The following is a 25,950-nucleotide window of genomic DNA, read 5'->3' as shown; positions in this document are numbered from 1 at the left end:
TGCTGCATTGGTTGCCGTGTAAGCAGACCAATCAAAGAGCAAGTAATTGAAACCGTAATAGTATATATAAAAAAGGAGAAGGAGCATGTTATAGATTCTTTTCCTCGCTCTTTCAGTGTGAAGAGAATTATATTTGTGTAAATCGAGCATGTCTGGAAGAGGGAAACAAGGCGGCAAGACCAGGGCAAAGGCTAAGACTCGTTCATCCCGGGCCGGTCTCCAGTTCCCGGTAGGTCGCGTCCACCGTCTACTGAGGAAGGGAAACTATGCAGAGCGTGTTGGAGCCGGGGCCCCGGTGTACCTGGCCGCAGTCCTCGAGTATTTGACTGCTGAAATTCTGGAGCTTGCCGGAAATGCCGCCCGTGACAACAAGAAGACCCGCATCATCCCCCGCCACCTACAGTTGGCTGTGCGCAATGACGAGGAACTAAACAAGCTGCTCGGTGGGGTGACCATCGCTCAGGGAGGCGTCCTGCCTAACATCCAGGCTGTACTGTTGCCTAAGAAGACCGAGAGCCACAAGGCAGCTAAAAGCAAGTAAAGTTACTGCTAGATACATGTCCCCATAACACAAAGGCTCTTTTCAGAGCCACCCACCCCGTCCCTAAAGAGCTGATTCATGGCTTCAAATACACCAGTGCGAGTAAATGAGCCCGATTTAGCGTGAGAGCCATTGTGCGCTTTAGATCATTAGAGAACTTGTAATAGTGCAGTGACCGGCAGACCCCTAAAGGGAGTTTTTCTATAGCTTTTTATAGAACGTGGGGCTGGCTCTGTAAAGGAGCAGGGTGTAGCTCAGTGAAGTGTACAAAAAAACATTCTGATCTATACGGCAAAGCCTTTAACTTGAATTGCAACGGCTACTTGTGACATAAGTGCGAGTATATGAGCCCGATTTAGCGGGAGAAGCGTCAGCGCCATTGTATGTTTTATACTTTAGTGTACTGAACTCACGTGTAAGAAAATCAACCACGCAGAGCACATGAGGGGGAGGGATTTGCTACCATAGCTCTCAAGCGCTTCAGGGGGAGCTTTATCAAAGCTTGGAGAGAGATAAAGTACCAGCCAATTAGCTCCTAACTCGTTTTTTTCAAACAGCCTGTAAAAGGACAGGACCTGATTAGTTGGTACTCTATCCCCATCCACTTGATCTCTCCCCAAGCTTTGCAGCCTTGTGAACTGCCTAACGTTCTGCTCTATATATAAAAACCTTTAACTTCAATTGAAACAATTACTAAATGATAAAAACGGTCCCTCGTATTGCAAGAGGGTGCGGGGTACTACAAAGTACGCGCTGCGTAGCTACTAAATAAGGAGACTGGTCTTGTAGATTTCACCTAGGAGCCTAGAAGGCTTTATCAGTATTCTTCCAATTCTAGCCATATGTAGTAGATGCCTCAGCTCGTTTAGAAAGATTTGGTGGCTCTGAAAAGAGCCTTTGTGCTGCGTGTATAGGAGTGCTGAGTATAGTCTATGCCCTCTCCCCTCGGATCCTGCGGGCCAGCTGGATGTCTTTGGGCATGATGGTCACCCTCTTAGCGTGGATGGCGCACAGATTGGTGTCCTCAAAGAGCCCGACCAGATAAGCCTCACTGGCCTCTTGTAGGGCCATGACGGCAGAGCTCTGGAAGCGCAGGTCGGTCTTAAAGTCCTGGGCGATCTCTCTCACCAGACGCTGGAAGGGCAGCTTACGGATCAGCAGCTCGGTGGATTTTTGGTAGCGTCGGATCTCTCGGAGGGCAACAGTCCCGGGTCGGTAGCGGTGAGGCTTCTTCACGCCGCCGGTAGCTGGGGCGCTCTTCCGGGCAGCTTTGGTTGCCAGCTGCTTGCGGGGAGCTTTCCCACCAGTTGATTTGCGAGCGGTCTGCTTGGTCCTGGCCATTATTCAAAAACAGTGCTTATTGCTTAACGTACTAAATAAACAAGTGTACTGTACGACGGCTTTCAGCAAACGTATTTCTACTTTGTGCTTTACGCTGATTGGAGGAAGTAGGCTTGCCCTCTTCACCGATTGGTTTCAAAGACTGTTCCATTTTTCAAAAATCCCGCATTTCTGACGTCCAGCCCACTTTTACAGAATCAGGAACTGACTGTAGAAAGACAAGTTTCCCTCTCATATTCCAGCTGCTGTAATCCCCAGCCTGCCCTGCCAACAGGTGTTATGTTACATCTATGGCAGGGCAGACTGGGATTTGTAATTCATCAGCAGCTAATGTGCCACAGGTTATCTACTCTTACTACAAGTGATTAAATATTATTCGATCCCACGTAATCATTATTAACCTTTAACCAGGATATCTGCTACCACATTAAAAAGTGCAGTTATCCCACTTCCTAGCATACAGTGTGTGTATATATAATTGTTCGATAACTTTCCAAAGCTGAGAAACACACCTCAGCCTGAGTGCAAGCCTCCATCTACTGTTAACTTCTGCTTGTGTCTGTGATAAGAAACTGGGTATCAGGCAGAAGAGATAAAGGTACATCCCACTTAGAAAGCCCTCTTTTTGGGAAGAATGCGAATTGCACTTACTCTAGGTATTAAGAAGTGTTCAATCTATATTAAATTGAAGGGATTGTATGTTGAATCTGATACATAAGGATCCCCATTAAATTAAAAGACCCGCATTACATCAGTTGGCACCAGCTGGGGGATACAGTACTGTAGCAGTCTACTTCAGATTACGAGGAGTGCAAGACCTATCGGAGCATGATGTGTCCCAAGTTCCCAACATAGAAACAGTGTAAGGAGTTACAACCGGCAGCTAGCTCAGGGCGCCCCATCACCCACCCGGGCTCATTTATTTTTCCAGCAGTAGTCACTGCTCCAGGATCGTGTCTGTGTGGATAAGAAAGCCTACAGTGTTCTGCCAAACCAGAAGCACCGTGAGTTTGGCTTCTGATTGTCTCTAGACGACAGAAAACGACCAGGTGCAGGAACTGACGGACTCATTTATAAATCTGCCTTCAAAACACTGACTCTATTCCTATGAGCAGTGTGTAGTAATTCCAGTGTGGTTTAGCGGTTTGATACATTTGTTACAATATAGGCTAAGGCCTGGACCATATTGTAACTGTATAAAACTCTGTGGATTGCTACAATGTTACATGATCATTCAGTTACAGCAGCCTGCAAACATGTCTTTACCAAAATCAACAGCCACAGAAGACAATAATCTATTGCTTTAACCAGTGTAATGCTCAATTTTGATTGACAAAATTATTTGAAAGGGCTCCCCGCGTCTTAATATGAATCTTAATGGTGATGTGATTGTATGCAATGTGCTATTGTTTTCAATTTCATCCTTCCCAGGCAGAAAGGGGTTATGGCTTTTAAGAGAATAGGGCTTTACCTACAGCCAACACAAATTAGAATCCTTTCTGTTTTTCCCTTCTAAAAAGTGTACGTTGTATCCGTCAGCTTACAACTAGTCAGCCCAAAACACAGATTTGTGCCATCGTTTATTACGGCCTCACTCAATTCTCTAACATGGGGATACGTTCCAAACTGTGCTTGAATGTCCACACCTAGAACAAGTTTATAATGGGTATTGGCATCGCTATGAAATAATAACCTGTAACGCTGTAAATGTAATCATCAAACACGCAGCTCAATACGAGGAAAAAAGTGATATATTAGCACCTTGTAAAAGGTCTGCTGTTTGCCAGGACAAAATACTAGCAGTGAATTATAGCGCTCTCTTAGAAGAGATGGGCGGCCCTGAAAAGGGCCTTTGTGTGGGTGTTAGTATTAGATGTACATCAGTGTTCAGCCCCCGAAGCCATAGAGAGTGCGTCCCTGACGTTTCAGAGCGTACACCACATCCATGGCGGTGACTGTTTTCCTCTTGGCGTGTTCGGTGTAGGTAACGGCGTCCCGGATAACGTTCTCCAGAAAGACCTTCAGCACCCCACGCGTCTCTTCATAAATGAGACCAGATATGCGCTTCACACCCCCTCTCCGGGCCAGACGACGGATGGCGGGTTTCGTGATTCCCTGGATGTTATCCCGAAGCACCTTCCTGTGCCGCTTTGCGCCTCCTTTTCCAAGCCCCTTTCCACCTTTGCCTCTGCCAGACATGCTGCTCCTTTTTCACTGGTTCTACTCGAAACAAGAAGAGAAATGTTCTTGCGCTGCGGAAAAGTCCTCCTCTTATACAGTGCGGGCGGACCTAGTAGGAAACCTCTAAGATATGAGGGAGGAGTCCTCCTGTGCGTCACATCCTGCTCCTTGTGACACTTCTAATACAGGGACAATATCAGTTTTGGGACGACTTCTCCCAGTGCAATTATTAGAATTAAAATGTATACAAGAACTCATCCTCTACACAGACTGAACTGAGACTGTGTATGTATCTAATGAGATATGTGTCCATATTATAAGTGATCTTTAACATTACTGTTCCCCTATTACTACTTGTTCCCCATTCTTTCACCTGTTTCTCCCTTTTCCTCATTTCTCTTGTACTTTTTTTATAGTCTCCCCCTCTTCTCCATCTATTCTTTCCACAATTCCTTCAGTTTCCCTTATTCTACCCTCTATTCCTCCCATCTCACTGTACTGTTACCCCCCCTTTTTTTATTTATCTTTGCCTCCCTCCTTCTGTCTGTCTGCCCTCCAAACACATCCATCTGTTTACTCCTCTCTCTTCACTGAGATAGGTTTTGTATCACAAACTGGACAAGGCACACATTACAGGCTGCGTGGGGACTTTCTTTATGTAGAATTTAAATGTCCATGTTTTTGTCCAAAGGGTGGGGTCTCCATGAGCTTTGAAGGGGGGTGGTGTATGTGGGAAGGCTACCCTTATTTCTAGTAAGCAACTGCCAGGCTGTCAATAACAGCTTTATGTAATAATTGTCTGGCACCACAGTCCTGCCACTGTGGTGTGCTCTTCCTAACATTTATTGCTGAGTTCCTTTTAAACTGTTATTGGCATTCCAGCATGATCTTTGCTTCTAGCCCAGGTTAACCTCACACTTCTTAGCTGGTGACTGAGGTTTGTTCTGTAACAGTTTCAAAGTAATGGGGCTAGCTTGCCATAGCCATATTACTGACACATTTATCTTGATAAATATACAGAAGAGATTTGGATGAATAGAAGAACATTTAGAAGTGTCACACACACATTCTACGCTGCCAGCAGAATCCCAGGCAGGATTAATATGTAGCTTATACCCATTTTACACCAGAGCAAAACCCTGGGTTTTTGCTGGGTCTACCTGGGTCGCAGCTCAGTGTAAAGGGGTCCCTGAAAAAAAACCCAAGTCAAGTGACCCAGCAATCCAAACCAGGTAACTACCACGGTTGGACCCAGGTACTGGTGCAGTGTAAACGGTGCAACCCGGGTTATCTGACCAGGGTCATGCCTAAAATGAGCTGATTGGTGGTTGTGGAGCATTCACCTCCCACTTTTTATGACCTCACAGGTTTAGCAGGGCAGACCTGAGTTCAGTGTGAACAGGGCTGACCTCGGAGTAACCAAGATCGAAGGTGCAGTGTAATACCCCTTTTCCACCGAAATTCCGGGTCTGACCCGGAGTTGGAACAAAGTTCCTATCCGGATCAGACACGGAATTTTGCCGGCACCGACTCGGGATATTCTCGAGTCAGCGCCGCTCACACCGCAGTCGTGTCTGCATAGACCCGGCTTTTGCGGAGTGAAAGTGGTCGCTTGGAGATGACGTCATCTCCAAGCGCCACTGAAGCCGGACCAATTGGCCGGCTAGCAGCACACTCCAGGTCATCGTGACCCGGGGGGGGGTTTCTGTTCTAATAGCAGGGTTTTACGAGCTACGCCCGTGTTAAACCCTGCTAGTAACCTGGGTTGGATTGCCGGGTCCCTCATCCCGGCGATCCAAATCTCTCCCCTTTTACACCAGGGAGCTGCACGGGTTAACCCTTCAAAAACCCGGGTTTTCGCTCTGGAGTAAAAGGGGTATTAATGGGCCTGACCTGGGTTTTTGGTGGAAAAGAGGTATAAGTCTGTTATGTATCCTTACTATGTCATAGTAACTAGAGCTTCTAGACAAGAGTACAAATACCTTGTGAGGCAACCTGTCTGTGTTATCCATCAGAGTGTACAAAAGCCCACACGTTGCCTTTATGTGTCTCAAAATCCACCCGGCTCTATACAGATTATGCCGCAGAGCCCCTTCACTATCTCCAGTGCCAGGAGGAGACAAGATGATCCGATAGGACATATTAGCCTCGCATGAAAGGAAAGATTTGTAACATGCAGGGCACATGCAGACTGGTGTGGATGAGCTGCCAGTGACTATTTCTATCTTACCTCGTCGCGCCTAAGCGAGCAATTGCCATAAAGGGTAAAATTAGGGTCTTAGAGTAGGAGTGTGGAGCAAAGAGCCAGCTCGCTGCCCTTCTAAAGCCGTATAAAATACTCTTTTTCTGCGCTAGGTAAACACACGCTGAGAGCTGATTGTCCCTTTCATTTAGATACATATTCCGCCAATGGGAACACAGAACGCACCACGGTGAGCAGCCAATCACAGCATAGCCGGCACTGTATATAAAAGACTTCGGCAGATGTGCGTGCCACATTATTATTTCAACTTGTTTCGCTGAATTGTAAGCTAACATGGCAGAAACTGCACCAGCCGCCGCCGTCCCTGCTCCATCAGAGGGCGCAGCCAAAAAGAAAAGACAAACGAAGAAACCTGCGGGAGGAGCCAAGAAAAGTCCCAAGTCTTCTGGCCCCAGCGTCTCCGAGCTGATCGTGAAAGTCGTGGCCGCCTCTAAAGAGCGCAGTGGGGTTTCTTTTGCCGCCTTAAAGAAGGCTCTGGCTGCGGGAGGCTACGATGTGGAGAAGAAAAACAGCCGCATCAAACTGGGGGTGAAAGGCCTTGTGACCAAAGGAACCCTCACCCAGGTGAAAGGCACAGGCGCTTCCGGCTCCTTCAAGCTCAGTAAGAAACCGGTAGAAAGCAAGAAGGCCGCTCAGAAGTCTCTGAAGCCCAAGAAGCCTGCGGCAAAGAAAGTGGCCAAATCCCCGAAGAAGCCCAAGAAAGTTCCGAGTGCTGCTAAGAGCCCGAAGAAAGTAAAGAGACCATCAAAGGCGGCTGCTGCCAAAAGCCCAAAGAAGCCTAAAGCAGTGAAGCCTAAAAAGGCGGCCAAGAGTCCGGCCAAGAAGGCAGCTAAGCCCAAAGCTGCCAAGAGTCCGGCCAAGAAGGCAGCTAAGCCCAAAGCTGCCAAGAGTCCGGCCAAGAAGGCGGCTAAGCCCAAGAAAGCAGCGGCAAAGAAGTAATGGACAAACAACCGCAGCCTCTTCCTTATCACACCAAAGGCTCTTTTCAGAGCCACCCACCCTCTCTCAGCAGAGCTGTAATCGCACTGCGTGTTCTCTAGGGGCTCCTTTGTGATTCGCTTGTACTGTATTTAATGGTTAACCATGTAAAGCCTCCTGGGCTTACACATCACCATTCAATGTCTCAATCTTGGGGTGTGGGGGCGGGATGTTAATGATTTAACAGCTTTAAGTATCACAAATTGGACAAGGCACACATTACAGTAATTCGTTTTTATACGACATAATCCCCCCCTTAATCATTCACAGCCTCTTCCGGCTAACCACGTTGCTCGGTGGGGTGAACATCGCTCAGGGAGGCCGTTCTACTGCCTAAGAGCAAGTGATGTTACTTCTAGATCTTTGTTCCCACCATAACACAAAGGCTCTTTTCAGAGCCACCCACCCTGTCCCTGGGTGTACAATTATGGCCCTTTAACAATTAGTGCATGCTAGATAGGAGACTTCTGCCTTTGACCAATGCAGCGGGAAGGTGCGGGGTACTACAGAATACGCGATATGAGGCCAACGAAGGAGACTGGTCATGTGGACTCCACCTAGGGGGGAAGCAGAGTTGAGGCTATATATATATATATATATATATATATATATATATATATATATATATATATATATATATAGTTGATGCTTCAGCTCGTTTAGAAAGATTTGGTGGCTCTGAAAAGAGCCTTTGTGCTGCGTGTATAGGAGTGCTGAGTATAGTCTATGCCCTCTCCCCTCGGATCCTGCGGGCCAGCTGGATGTCTTTGGGCATGATGGTCACCCTCTTGGCGTGAATGGCACACAGGTTGGTGTCCTCGAAGAGCCCGACCAGATAAGCCTCACTGGCCTCTTGCAGGGCCATGACGGCAGAGCTCTGGAAACGCAGGTCGGTCTTAAAGTCCTGGGCGATCTCTCTCACCAAACGCTGGAAGGGCAGTTTGCGGATCAGCAGCTCGGTGGATTTTTGGTAGCGCCGGATCTCTCTGAGGGCAACAGTTCCTGGTCGGTAGCGGTGAGGCTTCTTCACGCCGCCAGTAGCTGGGGCGCTCTTCCGGGCTGCCTTGGTTGCCAGCTGCTTGCGGGGAGCTTTTCCTCCAGTAGATTTACGGGCAGTCTGCTTGGTCCTGGCCATCGTTCTATACACTAGTAATGTAGAAAGAAGAATGAAGAAAGAATAGTCGGAAACAACGCTATTTATCCACAGTGCTGCGTTGTGATTTGATGAATTAAAGACGCCCATCATTCTGATTGGCTGAGGTAAAGTCGTTGTAACTTTCAAAAGGCCCGCCAAGATTTTTCGTTTCCTCCATTATTAGGTATGTAAAGTATATAATATAACAGGCCAGTGTGGGAATGACACGAGTTACAATAAATAGTTGTTGTTTTTTTTTTATTGTTTAATTCAAAGTTCAGTCGATGTAATTTAACCGGATATTATTATTTTTGAATACCAGCGAGAAGAATCAATGAGCGACCCCCTACATACGGACGATGATATTGCATCACTACACTATAGGACTCGTGTCGGGTCTAAAGACAGACAGTAATCACCTCGCTGAATAGCTGCCATGGGCGGGAAAGTTTTGTGTTTAGACAAAATTATTCCTTCAAGCTACACTTCAAGTATATAATCACAGTAAAACAGCATAGATCAATATATCAGCAAATGGTGCAAAATTCACAATAAAAACCATTTGATTGAAAAAATCATTAACAATACATTTATATGGAAGGCATCAGTTGTCATATTGTGAGTAATATGAGATCTGAGTATAATCAGTAGGTCTGCATGCATTGGAAACAAAATATGATACTAAAGGGAAACAGTAAATATTATTTTACAATTGTTTCTATTCTATGAAACATTAGTGGATACAATCTTTATCTTAGACCACAACCTAAACCTCAGAGAAACTACATGAAGAAATACAGGGCTACATCTGTATAGTATATAGGGGCTCACACTATACTGTACTCAGTTGAAATAAAACACAAGCTATACTAAAGGTACAGTATATAAAACAGTCACTTTTATTGCTCTATATTCATTCCAGATTTGTATTTTCCTTCTGCACATTCAGTTATTTTATTTACATTTTGCTTGTTCTGTTTCTACTCTCATGATTTCTGAACATGCAATTACGTAGTTATTAGTGAGATACTGGTGCAGATAGTAATTGGTGATTACTAAGTAAATACTGAGAGGTGGTATATTTAGGGGACACTGGCTTCCCAATAGGTCCCCATGTGCATGTGCTGCCATCACTGGAGGGCATTAAGCTTGGGTGGACAATTATTATTGGGGGATGGAAGGTAATCACACTTTAGTAAACTGTCGAGGGCCGCATGTAATATATTTTATATTTATGACACCTATCAATAAAATTGTATGGGGTTTTATTGACAGTTGCGTTACTCTATTTCCCCACACACATTTATCTCAATGCTATAAATGCTCAATGCTATAAAATAAATGGAGTCAAATGCATACACTGTATATGAGATAAATGGAACAAGCAAAAATAATAATCTACTTAACATAATAAATATAAACATGCCGCCCAAAGAAAATAACATTTTGTGCAAGGGTTAATGCCAGCTTCACAAGACTGATGAGCAAACCAGTAACCACTAATGACAGGAGGGATAAAGGTGAAACCCTCTTAGAAACCCCTCTTTCTGTGAAGAATGCTGATGGTACTTTCCTTAGGTTTCTCACAGTCAATTGGATTATTGCGTGTATTAATGTTAAAGAATATATTGAAATTGAACAATAAAGAATCACTTCAATTTCAATAATTTGAACTAAATCATGTGCACAACACCTCAAACTGTGGGAATAGAGTATTTTACAGATAAAAACCAGAGGCTCATTTTACATGTTTACCCAAAAACAAGGGGACCCCACACTGCACATACTCATGTCCTTTTCATGGCAACCCATCCATCTCTACTACTATAAGCAGATGGTCATTACAGATAGTAGTGTGTGGATCCTGGTTGTCAAAGTATTCAGCTGCAGACATCGCGATTGAGAAATTATTATAACGCCAGAGTGTAAAGCATTTAGAAAAAAAAAAAAATAGTGTGTAATATATTTAAGGGCATCATCATCCAGAACCTAGAGGCCTTTCCGGGTTACAGATACCACTTATAAATTACTGCTAATTAATAAGTGTACTGACATTTTTGACAGGTGTAATACTCCACGTGAAGTTGAAATTGATAAGACCATCTTTTTAATGACGTACAGAACATCTTAGGACGTATTTAATGCAAGGTCCTCGTTTTGGATACAATATCCACTTATTGCAAGGTTAGACTTGGATTTAATTAAATGGCAACACAGATAGGAACCTGGTAGAGGTCCGGCTCTAGTAAGTAGTGGAAAAAGCTCACAATGACCGGTAGAACCTGTGTGTATTGGGAACAAGGTACAATTCCAGAAAATAAAACAAAGAGAAAAATTAGGTAAGACAGGAGTGAAATACAGCCTAGGTTTCTTTAAATCAGTTCCGTTAAAGGTAATAGTTACAGCCTGATTAGAGAGAAGGTGGGTGGCTCTTAAAAGAGCCTTTGTGTTCACATGTGGGACGGAAGAGATCACTTGGCGCTGGTGTACTTGGTGACGGCCTTGGTGCCCTCGGACACGGCGTGCTTGGCCAGCTCTCCAGGCAACAGCAGGCGTACAGCGGTCTGGATCTCCCGGGAAGTGATGGTGGAGCGCTTGTTGTAATGAGCCAGGCGGGAAGCTTCCCCTGCAATGCGCTCAAAGATATCATTCACAAAGGAGTTCATGATACCCATAGCCTTGGAGGAGATGCCGGTATCAGGATGCACCTGCTTCAGCACCTTGTAGACGTAAATGGCGTAACTCTCCTTCCTGGTCTTCCTACGTTTCTTCCCATCTTTCTTCTGTGTCTTAGTCACCGCTTTCTTGGAGCCTTTCTTGGGGGCCGACGCAGTCTTGGCTGGGTCAGGCATTATCAAAACAGACAACGACTCCCTCTGCAGAAAGTCATTCTGATCAAACCAAGATCATCTCTATTTATACGCAGGCTATGCAAATTAAGCTTTACCTCGGTTGGCTTCACTATTGGGCATCCATACCACAGCTTTCATTGGCTAGTACAAGAACTTGAGCTGCATTGGTTACTGTGTCATTGGACCAATCACAGAGCAAACAGGGGATCCCGCAGAAAATCTATATAAGGAGGAGGGCGCTCTCTGTGAGGTAGTTATTTATCTGTTATATCGAGCATGTCTGGAAGAGGTAAACAAGGTGGCAAGACCCGGGCTAAGGCCAAGACTCGTTCATCTCGGGCCAGTTTCCTGTTGGCCGCGTTCACCGCCTCCTGAGGAAGGGAAATTATGCGGAGCGTGTTGGTGCCGGAGCCCCAGTGTATTTGGCCGCTGTACTAGAGTACTTGACGGCTGAGATTCTAGAGCTTGCAGGTAACGCTGCCCGCGACAACAAGAAGACCCGCATCATCCCCCGCCACCTCCAGCTCGCCGTGCGCAATGATGAGGAACTGAATAAATTGCTGGGTGGAGTGACCATCGCCCAGGGGGGAGTCCTGCCCAACATCCAGGCCGTGCTGCTGCCCAAGAAAACGGAGAGTCACAAGTCAGCCAAGAGCAAGTAATGTGATGCTGGTAACTTCCACCACAGAACCCATGTCCCTGTAACACCACAAAGGCTCTTTTCAGAGCCACCCACATCTTCCCAGGAGAGCTGAGAACACGGCTATTTTTTGTTTAGGTTTTTACAATAGCGTTATCTGGCTGGTAAGCAGCGCTTTGTATTAGAACATCCCCAACATTCCATCCAGATCAGGAACAGCAGCTGTGAAAGGGTTGGTTCCACTTTAGTCTACGCACATTTACAAGCTTTAAATTCCTTTAAAAACTTCTACTGCTATCACTTCTTATGGCCATACAAGAATTTGCAATTGCTCTTCTTTCTGGCAAACTGACTGGGGATTATATTTACTATAAGAATATATCAAATTGTATATGCACGTTCAGATATGTGACTAGAATTGCGATTATAAACTGAATTGCATTGTTTTCCATGTTTCGTTTCTTCCATTAAAGTGGGAAGGATTTTATCTAACAAGGTGGAATTTTGGTGTAATCAGTGAAAATAAAGTGATGGGATTTACTGCAAATTAAAAATCAAGTAAGGGCAATACCATTGGGGTGTTGCTGACGTCACAAATGTGACACTTTAAAGACAAGCACTTATAATTTGTGAGGTCCACATGGTGTTTATTTATGCACATTGAATACTACACAACTTGTTTTCTCTTTCTTGAAATAACGGAGACCAAAGGAAAAACAATCCCTGTGGTGGAAGAAAACGAGCGCTAATGTAATATTTACCGTTTATCATATATAATAGGGTTTCCAAAATTGATATATGTGACTGCTGGATCTGTTGGTGTGCCGTTTGAGGTTTCCACATATATAGTTGATGTTCTTGCCGGATGAAGATTTGTCATTATCCTGTTGCTCAAAAATAAATAAGTAGTTTATGCTTCAGCTGTGGCTCTGAAAAGAGCCTTTGTGCTGCGTGTATAGGAGTGCCGAGTATTATCTAGGCCCTCGGATCCTGCGGGTCAGCTGGATGTCTTTGGGCATTATGGTCACCCTCTTGGCGTGGATAGAGCACAGATTTGTGTCCTCGAAGAGCCCGACCAGATAAGCCTCGCTGGCCTCTTGTAGGGCCATGACGGCAGAGCTCTGGAAGCGCAGGTCGGTCTTGAAATCTTGGGCGATCTCTCTCACCAGACGCTGGCGGATCAGCAGCTCGGTGGATGTCTGATAGCGGCGGATCTCTCGGAGGGTAACAGACAATCCTGGTTTGATATTTTAAACACGCGCTTAATCCTGATTGGTTGAGGCAGATTATTTTCAGTTTTCAAAAATCCCGCCAATAATTTCTATTTCCTCCTTTATTCTATGTAACAGGCCGGATTGGGAATGAAATGAGTCACATATGTAGCGGCGGTAGGCGCCCTGCTGATGGGATGGAAGCGGTGAGCACGGTTTGTCTACGGCCAATACCCGCGATCCTGTTGTTGCTTATAGCCCACATGTTCCGGCAGCAGCACAATAATGGTAATGGGCGTGAGACGCTGGGTGCCGCCATTCCGCTTTGAGTCCCAGAACCGCTAATTCCGGTAACAGCAGAGATATTGTAGCTCCTTGTGTAATACCCCACTATGCAAGATATTACACCTGCCACCGTGCATCGCATTACAGCGCATGTCTGTTATTATTACACAGACAGACAATTCAAAGCAGTTTCAGCAGCAGCTCAGGAGCAGGTCACATGACCAGTGTCAGGTGGTAGGAAAGTGACAGTTGGGAGCGAGCAGCAGTTGGTCGGAGAGTATGCTGAGGTACCTGAGGATGGAGCAGTTGTGTTGCTAACCTTATGGTCAAAATAAAGCCCTGTGTCACAACAGTAGAGGTGGCGCAGACTGAGGGGAGATTCTCCTCCCACCATCAAAGCTGTACTCAGTGACTGACACCAGAGACAGGCTGAGAAGCCCTTGGAGAGCCAGCTACAGACACCAGAGAAAACTGCCTCTAGTTACTTCAGTCCACCAGCACATAAAGGAGGACAGCTGAGAGCTAAAGAAGCAGTGAGCCCAGCATAGTGAGTACTGAAGCACCTGAGGTAACACAATACATACCTTAGGCCAACCAAATCACCAGCATATTACACCACAAAGGCAGCGAGTCCAACACTAGCAGCGCAGATAGCAGAGGAGGGAGCTGTAGTACTAAGCATAAAGACAGACACTGTCCAGTCGCCAACTGTTAGTTCAGGTGCTATCTCCCCAAATGTATGGACAGACTGAGCAGCTCTCCACTCAGTATAGACTGTGGGACAAGGAGTAAGAAAAGCCCATCGCTGCCGCATATAGTTATAACAATAAGAGCTGCGGACTGTACTTTAAGGAGAACAGCGAAAGATTTAAAGGAGTTTAAGAGACAAGCTAGACAGACTCTGTAGTTTGAGAACTAGCTATTACGCCCAAGATCAGCACCTAATGTAACCCGCAGCCAGCCAGTTATCCAGGAGTCACTGCAAAGAGAGAGAGTTGTGCACCACCAAGGTTATAACCTAGTTACATCTAAAGTGACATTTAGGGGTGGCTGGTTATTTTATACTGCAGTATATAGTTTAAAGAAAAATTATTAAGATACAGTTGTAATGCTTAATGCTTATATATGTTTACCAAATCTTCACTCGAGAATTATTATTTTATGATACAGTATGTAGGAAAAGCTGATTCAAAAAGGTTATTTATAGAGTTTTGTAAGTCATTTATTCTAAATTATATTTGTAATACTTGGTACAAGTTGTTTGATGTGAATTGGTTCATCAAAGGAAAAAGTTGCTGGAACGAGCCTGAAGAATAAAGATAAAATTTTCTTACCTAATTTGTGTTTATTCTGGAGGAAATCACTGTACAATAACCAATTTCTAATAACGAACCTGTTAAGCCACTAAGTATAGTGGGCTGTAAGTTTGGGGGTACCACTTATTTCCTCCTTTATTCTATGTAACAGGCCGGATTGGGAATGAAATGAGTCACATATGTAGCGGCGGTAGGCGTCCTGCTGATGGGATGGAAGCGGTGAGCACGGTTTGTCTACGGCCAATACCCGCGATCCTGCTGTTGCTTATAGCCCACATGTTCCGGCAGCAGCACAATAATGGTAATGGGCGTGAGACGCTGGGTGCCGCCATTCCGCTTTGAGTTCCAGAACCGCTAATTCCGGTAACCCATTCCGCTTTGAGTTCCAGAACCGCTAATTCCGGTAACAGCAGAGATATTGTAGCTCCTTGTACCCACTGTACATGTGGGGAACTCGGGGAGAAGGACAGATGAAAACTGGGTGCAGCGGCTGCAAATACATTACAACAGTCGATTAATAGCTGAATATCCAGCAAATCAGAGGCAGCCACATGCACTCGCGGGAGAATGAAGCGGGTCCCAATAAGAAAGCTTCAGTCACGGTGACCACTTACGGCGGGAATATTACTCCCTCACAGTACAGGACCCGGGTCCAAAGAGACAATGTAATTACATATAATGTACTGAATAGCTGCCATGGGTGGGGATAGTATTGCGTGGAAACAATAATATATGTGCCTTACTAGCTACACTTGCTAATGTACGGAATATCACACTATACTCTATATGAAAGTATCAAGGGTACCTTTATATGTTAGGTCTCAGTTATCAAATTGTGAGTAGCTTTAGAAATGTGTATAATCGGAACTGCTGTATGCATTGGAAACAATATGATACTTTTGGGAATCCGCAAATCGTATTATAACATTGTACCTATTCTATTGAAACATAAGTGGATACAATTTATTCCAATGTATCAATTTAACCTCAGGAATCTGAAAGTACATGAAGGAAAAAAGATCTCTACATCTGGACAGTAATGTGGTTTATAATAATGGGACTCTCGGTGGATATACAAATCATATACAGTACTAAAGGTACTGTACAGCAACCGTATATAACATCAAACAGTTACAGCTAAAATATAATTAGTAATATGTGGGAGAGAATATCATACATTAATAATCCATACTGGTGCAGACATGGCTGAAGTTAGCTTCTTATTAGTGCTCCAGCCTCTTATTCACTTCTTATTAGTGCTCCAGCCTCGTATTCACTTCTTATTAGTGCTCCAGCTTATTATTCAGAACAATTTATATTGAAATTTGTGTATTTCAATTGTTTTAACTGTAATTTGCCTGGCCCAACAAGGGTTTGGCCATAAAATAGGCTGAAAGAATATATACCCAGCACTAGACAAACAGGAGGATCAAGTATAAATGCAGCAAATGGAAGATGTGATTGGCAAACTAACTTGACAAAATAGAACAATGAAATACTCCGCTATAATGTTGGGACATTAGTAAACACAGAGTAATTTATAAACATAAAAATATTTAATAAGAAACAAAAGTAATATAGACAAATCATAGGCTGACAAAGTAGGTATAGGCACCACATTATACCATTTTGAAAAAGTAGCTGTAGTGTTGCAAGGGTTAAAAAGCCTTGGACCACAAATTTGACCCTTATAACCTACAGAGGGGAGTCACATAGACATGACCCACTTGTATTTTCCCTGTGGTGGAAGAAAACGAGCGCTAATGTAATATTTACCCTTTATCATATATACTAGTGTTTCACAAATTTATATATGTGACTGCTGGATCTATTGGTGTGCCGTTTGAGGTTTCCACATATATAGTTGATGTTCTTGCAGGAATGAAGAGCGGAGCTGAAGATTTGTCTGTATCCGGTAGCTCCAAAAGGCTGGTAAAGTGGGCACAGGCACCAAATTATACCATTTTGAATAAGTAGCTGTAGTGTTGCAAGGGTTAAATAGACTTAAGCCACTATTTTGACACTACCAAACAACAGAGAATGGTCACCTACATATGATTCAAAGCAGGCACATTGAAAAATGATACCATTTTAAATAAGTAGCTGTAGTGTTGCAAGTGTTAAATAGCCTTGGGCAACGAATTTGACAATTCCAACCAACAGCGGGGTGTCACTTACATATGATCCACTTGTATAGTGCATGGCTCAAAAATGTTTTGAACATGAAATAGGCTGGCAAATTGGGCACAGGCACCAAATTATACAATTTTGAATAAGTATCTGTCGTGCTGCAAGGGTTAATCAGCCTTGGGCAACAAATATGACCTTTGCAGCCTACAGATGGGGATCCCTTACATATGACCCAATTGAATTATACCTGGCCCGACAAGGTGTTGGGCATGAAATATGCTGGCAAAGGTGCAAATTGAATTGATTTAAATAAGTAGCTGTAGTGTTGCAAGTATTAAATAGCCTTGAAGCACAAATTTGACACTACTAATCAAAAGAGAACAGTCACCTACATATGATTCACTTGTATTTTTTCTGGCCCAACAAGTATTTTGGGCATGAAATAAGCTGGCAAAGTCGACACAGGCACCAAGTTATCAAATTTTGAATTTGAAGCTGTAGTGTTGCAAGGATGAAATAGCCATGGGCCGCAAATTTGACAATTCCAACCAACAGCAGGGGGGTCACTTACATAAGATCCAATTGTATCATGCCTGGCCGAACAAGGATTTGGGTATGAAATAGGCTAGCAAAGTGGGCAGAGGCACCATATTTTATTTTGAATAAGTAGCTGTAGAGTTGCAAGGGTTAAACAGCCTTGGGCTACAAATTTGACATTTCCATTTAACAGCGGGGTGGTCACTTACATATGACCCACTTGTATTTTCCTTCGCCCAACAAAGATTTGGGCATTAATTAAGCTGGAAAAGTGCACATAGGCATCAAATTATACCGTTTTGAAAAAATAACTGAAGTGCTGCAAGTGTTAAATAGCCTTGGGCCAGAAATTTGACACTATGAACCCATTCAAGGTGGTCACTTACAAAATGCCCTCTTGCAATTGTCCTTGCCCAACAAGATTTTGGGCAGGAGATCTGATTTATGCACATTGAATACTACACAACTTGTTTTCTCTTTCTTGAAATAACGGAGACCAAAGGAAAAACAATCCCTGTGGTGGAAGAAAACGAGTGCTAATGTAATATTTACCCTTTATCATATATAATAGTGTTTCACAAATCTATATATATATGTGACTGCTGGAGCTGTTGGTGTGCCGTTTGAGATTTCCACATATATAGTTGATGTTTTTGCCAGTTGTAGAGCAGAGCTGAAGATTTGTCAGTATCATGTTGCTCCAATAGGCTGGTAAAGTGGGCACTGGCACCAAATTATACCATTTTGAATAAGTAGCTGTAGTGTTGCAAGGGTTAAATACAATTTGCAACTTTTAACCAACAAAGGGGGGTCACTTAGATATGACCCACTTGTATTTTGCCTTGCCCATCAAGGATTTGGGCATGAAATAGACTTGCAAGTGGGCACAGATACAGATTGTATCGATTTGAATAAGTAGCTTAGTGTTGCAAGTATTAAATAGCCTTTGGCAACAAGTTTGACATTTTCAACCAACAGAGAGCAGTCACTTAGTAAAGACCCACTTGTATTTTGCCTGGCACAACAAAGTTTTGGGCATGAAAAAGGCTGGCAAACTGAGCACAGGCACCAAATTTTCACATTTTGAATACATAGCTGTAATGTTGAAAGGGTAAAATAGCCTTGGACCACAAATTTGACACTTCCAACCAACAGAGAAAAGTCACTTACATATGACCCAATTGTATCTTGACTGACCCTACAAGGTTTTGGGCATAAAAAAAGCTGGCAAAATGGGCACAGGCACCAAATTATAAAATATTCAATAAGTAGCTGTTGTGCTGCAAGGGTTAAATAGCCTTGGTCTACAAATTTGAGACGTCTAACCAACAGAGGGGGTCACTGAGATATTACCCACTTGTATTTGGCCTGACCCAACAAGGGTTTGGTCATGAAATAGGCTGGCAAAGCGGGCACAGGCACAAAATTATAACATTTGAATAAGTAGCTGTAGTGTTGCAAGTGTTAAATAGCCTTGGGCAACAAATTTGACAATGTCAACCAACAGCGGGGTGTCATTTACATATGACCCACTTGTATAGTGCCTTGCCCAAAAAGGTTTTGTACATGAAATAGGCTGGCAAATTGGGCACAGGCACCAAATTATACAATGTTGAATGAGTAGCTGTCGTGCTGCAAGGGTTAATTAGCCTTGGGCAACAAATTTGACCTTTGCAGCCTACAGATGGGGATCACTTACATATGACCCAATTGCATTATACTAGGCCCAACAAGGTGTTGGGCATGAAATACAGTAGGCTGGCAAAGGTGCAAATTGTATTGAATTAAATAAATAGCTGTAGTGTTGCAAGTGTTAAATAGCCTTGGGCAACAAATTTGACAATTCCAACCAACAGCAGGGTGTCACTTACATATGACCCACTTGTATTTTTTCTGGCCCAACAAGTATTTTGGGCATGAAATAGGCTGGCAAAGTTGGCACAGGCACCAAATGATCAAATTTTGAATTTGAAGCTGTAGTGTTGCAAGGATTAAATAGCCATGGGCCACAAATTTGACAATTCCAACCAACTGCAGTGGGGTCACTTACATATGACCCAATTGTATCATGCTTGGCTGAACAAGGATTTGGGCATTAATTAGGCTGGCAAAGTGGGAATAGGCACAAAATTATACCATATTGAAAAGTAGCTGAAGTGCTGCAAGTGTTAAACAGCCTTGGGCCACAAATTTGACCTTTTCAACCTATATAGGATAGGTCACTTCAGTGGCGGAACTCCAGGAGACAATGGAGTCATTTGAATCTGGGCTTTTACTGGGAGCACTACAGGGGGCATTACAGGGGCTTACTACAGGGGGCATTATGGGGGCTTACTACAGGGGGCATTACTGGGGGCTTTCTACAGGGGGCTTGATACAGGGGGTATTACTGGGGGTCAGGGGTGTATCTAGGGATCCAAGCGCCCCTGGCAATGTAATGGACTGGCGCCCCCCTATGCAGAGCCCCCAGTAGTAACCCTCCAGTAGCAATCCCCCTATGCTGCATTGCACCCATTAGTAGCCCCCCTATACAGTGCCCCCCCTATACAGTGCAACCCCCCTAAATTACCCCCAGTAGTGGCCACCCCTATACAGTGCCCCCAGTAGTGGCCACCACCCTAAATTGTCCCCAGTAGTGGCCACCCATATACAGAGCCGCCAGTAGCAGGCACCCCCCATAAAGTGCCCCCAGTAGTGGCCACCCCTATAGAGTGCCCCCAGTAGTGGCCTCCCCTATAGAGTGCCCCCAGTAGTGGCCACCCCTATACAAAGCGGTCACCCCCTATTTCAGTGCCCCCCCACACACACACACACAAAGAGAGAATAAAAAAAACTTACCTGATCCTCATTCCTGACGCGACCGCCGCTGTCCGCTTAGTCCCGCCTGCTCTTCTCCTGCATGGGAGAGACATCATACGTCATGACGTCTCGCCCATCACATGCCTGCAGAGGGAGCCGGAAGACGGAGCTCATTAGCGAGCTCCAGCCGGCTCCCTCTGCGGACAATGCAGCAGCTAATGAGAGTCAGGCAGACTCTCATTAGCTGGCTGCTATTACAAACACACAGCCGCCGCTGGCGGCTGTGTGTTTGTACACTGTGTAGGGCAGACCGCTATCACTGCGGTCTGCCCTACACTTGTGGGGCCGAGGGACTTGTCCACCCCTTGGCTACTGGTGGCACTGCCGGGTGGCGCCCCCCCTTTGGTCGGCGCCCCTGGCGAGTGCCATCCTGGCCAATGGGTAGATACGCCCCTGCTGGGGGCTTACTACAGGGGGCATTACGGGGGCTTACTACAGGAGGCATTACTGGGGGCTTAATACAGGGGGCATTACTGGGGGCACTACAGGGAGTTGACTACAGGGGGATTACTACTGGGAGCACTACAGGGGCCCTTACTACTGGGGCACTGCAAAGGGGGACCACTACTGGAGGTACTGCAAAAGGGGACCATTACTGGGGGGCACTACATATGCGCCACTGCATAGGGGGACCTCTACAGAGGGCACTACACAGTGGGACCACTACTGGGGGAACTGCATAGGGGGGAAACAGCTTGGGCTGGCATAGGTGCTGGGGGGTCGTACATTTTAATATGGGATGAAGTTATGCCACTGGGTCACCTACATTTGACCCACTTGTATTTTGCCAGGCCCACCAAGGTTTTGGGCATAAAATAGGCTGGCAAAGTGGGCATAAGCACCATATTTTAGTTTGAATAAGTAACTGTAGTGTTGCAAGGGTTAAATGGCCTGGAGCAAGAAATGAGACATTTCCAATATTTAGAGATAAGTCAATTACAGCTGGGGGTCACTTACATATGACCCAATTGTATTTTGCCTGGCCCAACAAAAATTTGGGCATATATATATATATATATAGGCTGGCAAAGTGGGCATAGGCAACAAATTATAACATTTTGAAAAGGTAGCTGAAGTTCTGCAAGTGTTAAATAGCCTTGGGCCACAAATTTGACACTGTGAACCCATTCAGGGTGGTCACTTACAAAATGCCCTCTTGCAATTTTCCTTGCCCAACAAGATTTTGGGCAGGAAATCTGATTTATGCATATTGAATACTACACAACTTGTTTTCTCTTTCTTGAAATAACGGAGACCAAAGGAAAAACAATCCCTGTGGTGGAAGAAAACGAGCGCTGATGTAATATTTACCCTTTATCATATATACTAGTGTTTAACAAATCTATATATATGTGGCTGCTGGAGCTGTTGGTGTGCCATTTGAGGTTTCCACATATATAGTTGATGTTCTTGCCGGTTGAAGAGCGGAGCTGAAGATTTGTCATCCTGTTGTTCCTATAGGCTGGTAAAGTGGGCACTGGCACCAAATTATACCATTTTGAATAAGTACGGTAGCTGTAGTGTTGCAAGGGTTAAATACAATATGCAACTTTTAACCAACAGATTGGGGGGTCACTTAGATATGACCCCCTTGTATTTTGCCTTGCCCATCAAGGTTTTGGGCCCAGATACAAATTGTGTTGATTTGAATAAGTAGCTATAGTGCTGCAAGGGTTAAATAGCCTTGGGATTTAAAAATGACACTTGCAAATAAGAGAGGGGGTCAAAATACATATGACCTACTTGTATTTTTCCTAGCCCAACAAGGATTTGGGCATGACATAGGCTGGGAAAGTGGGCACATGCACCATTTTTTACATATTTTGATTAATTAGCTATGGTGTTTCAAGGGTCATTTAACCCTTAAATAGCCAGTTGTGCATTGATAGTGGTAGGAAAGATGTTAGTAATCAGTTGGGCAGCATAATGAAGGTAACTAATGTGACTCTTCTCTTTTGTACAGCAGTACTTCTTCAGGAGGGTGGAAGCCAACACTTCGGGAGGCTCTCTCATTACCTCTGCTTTTGTGTGGTTATATGTAATATTGGTGTGGCAGTCACCTGTGTGTACAAGGACTATGATAAGAAGGACATATACAGTGAGCCAGATGTACGGCACTTTGGATACTGCATCCTCCATAGTAAGACATTATTCTTATGTCCAGTGGAAGTTCAGTTATTCTCTGCTTATCAAATTCCTCTCTATTTTTATTGGTTGAGATTATTTAATGAGGTAAAGGCAATGATTGCATAATAAAGGGCGTTTTTTCTCTTGTAAGAAGAATTCTTTTTAGACAGCTGCAATAACATGGAGCTTTTATTGCTTACACCGCTATGGTGGAGCTGTTCTTTTACTGACTGATATTATGTGAGAGATTTTAGATAAAAAATTATATTTTTGTATTTATGATAAATCATTCTCTCAAAGTCCATTGTGGGACACTGGAAGGATTCAGTATGTAATACCGGCAGCTGTTTACTTGCCGGTTCAATTCTAGACAGGAGGAGATCCTGACACTGGCTGGTAAGTACCCTAACCCTCCCCTCCCCCCTAACCCTAGGGGTGATTAACCCTAACCTAATCCTTCTACACTCCCTACACTTAACCCTCCCCCCTAGATGTACCTAACCCTAACATAAGCCTTCCACACTCCCTAAACCTAACCCTCCCCCCTAGAGGTACCTAACCCTAACCTAAGCCTTCTACACTCTCTGAACCTAACCCTCGCCCCGCGGCTAATGTAAGGGACGCCCCAGACATTCCTCGTTTGGGCTGTAGTCCTGTAGTATGTGTGTGTTTTATTGTATTGCTAGGTGTAATTAGTGGTGCAACTCTTCTGCCAAATATGCAGATCTCAAGCATAATCTAATCCCACATCTGGTTAGTACACACAGCAGCAAAGTCAGAGGACTATGTTAGGGTACAGTCTGTGAATATATCCAAGATCAGTGATTCCTAGTCACCATGTTCGGTCAGACATGGTAAAAAAAAAACTTGGAATCAACACATAAATTCTGCAGCAAGAGGGATCCAGGTGTGACCTTTCCAGCTCTCTGAGTTAGTTAGTTATTTACCATCATTAGAGCCCCACAAATCCTTATCCCAGGTACCATTACCTGTCTGGAGATTCTCTGCAGACTCCCAGCACTCCGGACCACAACACGGTCTCGCCATCATGGGCTGGGGCCCAGTTCAGGTCTTGTCCTCAAGATGTTTCGTGCTGGCCAGACCCATTGTTGGCAATTTTGCTGAGAAGTAGAATTGGGCTTGTTTTTAGGCTTATTTTTGAGTAAACTGAGGAACCGGATGGATCAAAAGACAGTGGGCCTGATTCAGAGCCGGATGCAATTAGCTCTCTCTCGTCCAGAAAATAGGGGTTCAAGTGAACCGTTCGCTCTTTGCGGTCTGTTCACGCCTCTAGGTCTGAACGAGCGAAGAAAACTTGCGGTCGCTTTTTGGAAAAATAAGCTCCCTGGCCGCTCGCATCCTGCGTCTTGTCCGCTATTTATTAGATTAATCGAGTACATCGATCAGCGTATGAACTGCTCGCTATTCTTGGGGTTGGTTTTTGCTACCACAATATTGCGAGCAGTTCTGGCTATAAAATAACCCAGTGACGTGGTCAATGACGCTGCTGTTTTAATTATGCACACCCATAAAACGCCCGTTTTGACCTTTAAGCACGCCTGCGTTCGGATCTCCACTCCCCGTTTTCAAGCACCTTTCCCTGTTACCACCCACATACGCCTCTTTCTGTCACTCAAATTATCAGGCATTCGCTATTTTGCGAGCACATGAATTTCGACCGCACTGACTGGTTCGCGCATGCGTATAATGATCCGTACGCATGCGCTTACGAGCGGCTCTGAATCAGGCCCAGTATGTAGTATTCTTTATGTCAGGTAAGGTTTATGATGCTTGGGTATTTGCTGTCAGGGTTAAACCAAGTTCTAATATATGCTTCGGAGCTTTAACTTGGGAATGTATAACATGGAAGCTTCTTTAGATGATTTAGACAGCTCAGATGAACTTGCTTAAATTCACTTTACCTTGCACAGTGGGCCTGATTCAGAGATGTACACATTCCCGATATTTACGCAGATTGAGCGATTGTTTGCTGTTGTGCAAAATGCACTCACAGCAATTGTTTAGCAATAATTTCATTTGCAGAGTCAGTGCCATGTACCCAGGGTTTGGGGGTGGTTAGGTAAATGCTAGCGTGTCTAACCATTTCAGGGGTGTGATAAATTAGCCACTGTGATCTCCTACGCAGCATGAGAACTGTGTGTGTCAGGAGAGCTGCAGTGTTTGGGGCTGGTCAGATTTGCCAACTATGATGCATGGCTGCCCGATCTGCACCAATACTACTGATTGTTATGCTGGACAGATATGAGAGAGTAGCAGCGGGCATCTCTATGCTCAGGTAAGCTTTGGAAAAAATGTTTGCAGCTGCGCTCCATGCAAAATCACAGCTGCGATTGCATTACCGTCCATCTCCGAATCAGGCCCATTGTGCACTTTACCTCTCACAGCGTGCTGATAGTTCTAAAGATTTTATACAATCTGCCTTTACAATGATATTTATTTTAATAAAATGAATAGTTTGTGATTGTCATTACATTTGTGCCCCCCCTGCCCCCTAATTATTGGCAAATGAAGGGGATAATCTAAAGCTTTATTGAACTCAACTGACAATTTAAAACTGTACACGTATAAAACTGGGGACAGATATTGCAAATGAGACTATATAACCGAAATGTATACATAACAGCTATTCCACCAATGACCACACGAGGTCACTGCTGCACAGATTAGTGCAGCTGCCAGCGTTCAATATCCAACATATTAAAACAAAAATTCAAAAGCTGTTCTAGCTGAGCGCCAACATCAACAAAGGATACAGAAAGTACATGAGTTGAATCACCATATCAATAATTTTGCTTAATTTAATAAAAAAAATCTAAGTGCACAGAAGACTGGAAAAAAGCACATTACTATCTGTCCAGTACAGGGGTCACAGCAATAGTTACAGCCCGATTAGAGATGAGGTGGGTGGCTCTTAGAAGAGCCTTTGTGTTTATGTGGAAAGGAGAAGGAAAGCAGATTACTTGGCGCTGGTGTACTTGGTGACAGCCTTGGTGCCCTCAGACACGGCGTGCTTGGCCAACTCTCCCGGCAGCAGCAGGCGTACGGCGGTCTGGATCTCCCGAGAAGTGATGGTGGAGCGCTTGTTGTAGTGAGCCAGACGGGAAGCTTCGCCTGCAATGCGCTCAAAGATATCATTCACAAAGGAGTTCATGATGCCCATAGCCTTGGAGGAAATGCCAGTGTCAGGGTGCACCTGTTTCAGAACCTTGTAGACATAAATGGCGTAACTCTCCTTCCTGGTCTTCCTACGCTTCTTCCCATCTTTCTTCTGGGTCTTAGTCACCGCTTTCTTGGAGCCTTTCTTGGCTGCCGGAGCAGACTTGGCTGGATCAGGCATTATCAAGAAAAAACTTTTCACTCCAGAAATCAACAAATTTAATAGACAAAAGTGACCAACTTTAACCAGATCTGCTCTATTTATAGACAACCCATGCTAATGAGTCTTCACTTCTGCAGGCTGCACTATTGGGTAGACGAATCATGTGATGTTGAACGGCATTGTAATCCCACCCTACATTTCCTGATTGGTCAAT

The 25,950-nt window shown here is 44.5% G+C and overlaps 7 protein-coding genes and 1 pseudogene across 8 annotated transcripts; 3 read left to right on the top strand and 5 right to left on the bottom strand.

Moving 5' to 3' along the window:
- The first annotated feature begins 91 nt into the window (after positions 1–91).
- LOC148517134 (histone H2A type 1-like) lies at positions 92–22,524 on the top strand. Of its 2 annotated transcripts, XM_088479032.1 has the most exons (2): positions 92–537; positions 22,233–22,524. In XM_088479032.1, the coding sequence occupies exons 1-2, from the start codon at positions 149–151 to the stop codon at positions 22,309–22,311; spliced, it is 468 nt and encodes a 155-aa protein (XP_088335158.1). In that variant the 5' UTR covers positions 92–148; the 3' UTR covers positions 22,312–22,524. The 2 variants fall into 2 exon arrangements, with proteins under 2 accessions (XP_088335158.1, XP_088335159.1); XM_088479033.1 differs by lacking the exon at positions 22,233–22,524 and having other exon boundaries at positions 92–624.
- On the bottom strand, positions 1,440–1,913 carry LOC148517140 (histone H3). Its single transcript, XM_088479034.1, has one exon. The coding sequence runs from the start codon at positions 1,880–1,882 to the stop codon at positions 1,472–1,474; it is 411 nt and encodes a 136-aa protein (XP_088335160.1). The 5' UTR covers positions 1,883–1,913; the 3' UTR covers positions 1,440–1,471.
- Positions 3,715–4,135, bottom strand: LOC148517139 (histone H4). The gene has a single exon (XM_088479113.1). The coding sequence runs from the start codon at positions 4,079–4,081 to the stop codon at positions 3,770–3,772; it is 312 nt and encodes a 103-aa protein (XP_088335239.1). The 5' UTR covers positions 4,082–4,135; the 3' UTR covers positions 3,715–3,769.
- LOC148517138 (histone H1-like) lies at positions 6,580–7,322 on the top strand. The gene has a single exon (XM_088479111.1). It carries the CDS (start codon positions 6,600–6,602, stop codon positions 7,263–7,265), a length of 666 nt encoding a protein of 221 aa, XP_088335237.1. The 5' UTR covers positions 6,580–6,599; the 3' UTR covers positions 7,266–7,322.
- Positions 7,989–8,452, bottom strand: LOC148517137 (histone H3). The gene has a single exon (XM_088479112.1). The coding sequence runs from the start codon at positions 8,437–8,439 to the stop codon at positions 8,029–8,031; it is 411 nt and encodes a 136-aa protein (XP_088335238.1). The 5' UTR covers positions 8,440–8,452; the 3' UTR covers positions 7,989–8,028.
- On the bottom strand, positions 10,331–11,310 carry LOC148517136 (histone H2B 1.1-like). Its single transcript, XM_088479110.1, has one exon. It carries the CDS (start codon positions 11,289–11,291, stop codon positions 10,911–10,913), a length of 381 nt encoding a protein of 126 aa, XP_088335236.1. The 5' UTR covers positions 11,292–11,310; the 3' UTR covers positions 10,331–10,910.
- Positions 11,568–12,025, top strand: LOC148517135 (histone H2A type 1-like; annotated as a pseudogene).
- A 2,796-nt stretch (positions 22,525–25,320) lies between the features above and the next one.
- LOC148517133 (histone H2B 1.1-like) lies at positions 25,321–25,791 on the bottom strand. Its single transcript, XM_088479109.1, has one exon. The coding sequence runs from the start codon at positions 25,752–25,754 to the stop codon at positions 25,374–25,376; it is 381 nt and encodes a 126-aa protein (XP_088335235.1). The 5' UTR covers positions 25,755–25,791; the 3' UTR covers positions 25,321–25,373.
- Between the last annotated feature and the right edge of the window lie 159 nt (positions 25,792–25,950).

This window comes from Taudactylus pleione, unplaced genomic scaffold (assembly GCF_031769625.1).
Source record: "Taudactylus pleione unplaced genomic scaffold, aTauple2 ptg000226l, whole genome shotgun sequence".
Taxonomy (NCBI): domain Eukaryota; kingdom Metazoa; phylum Chordata; class Amphibia; order Anura; family Myobatrachidae; genus Taudactylus; species Taudactylus pleione.
The sequence above is the reverse complement of the archived record's forward strand: the minus strand, read 5'-3'. Positions and strand labels throughout refer to the sequence as shown.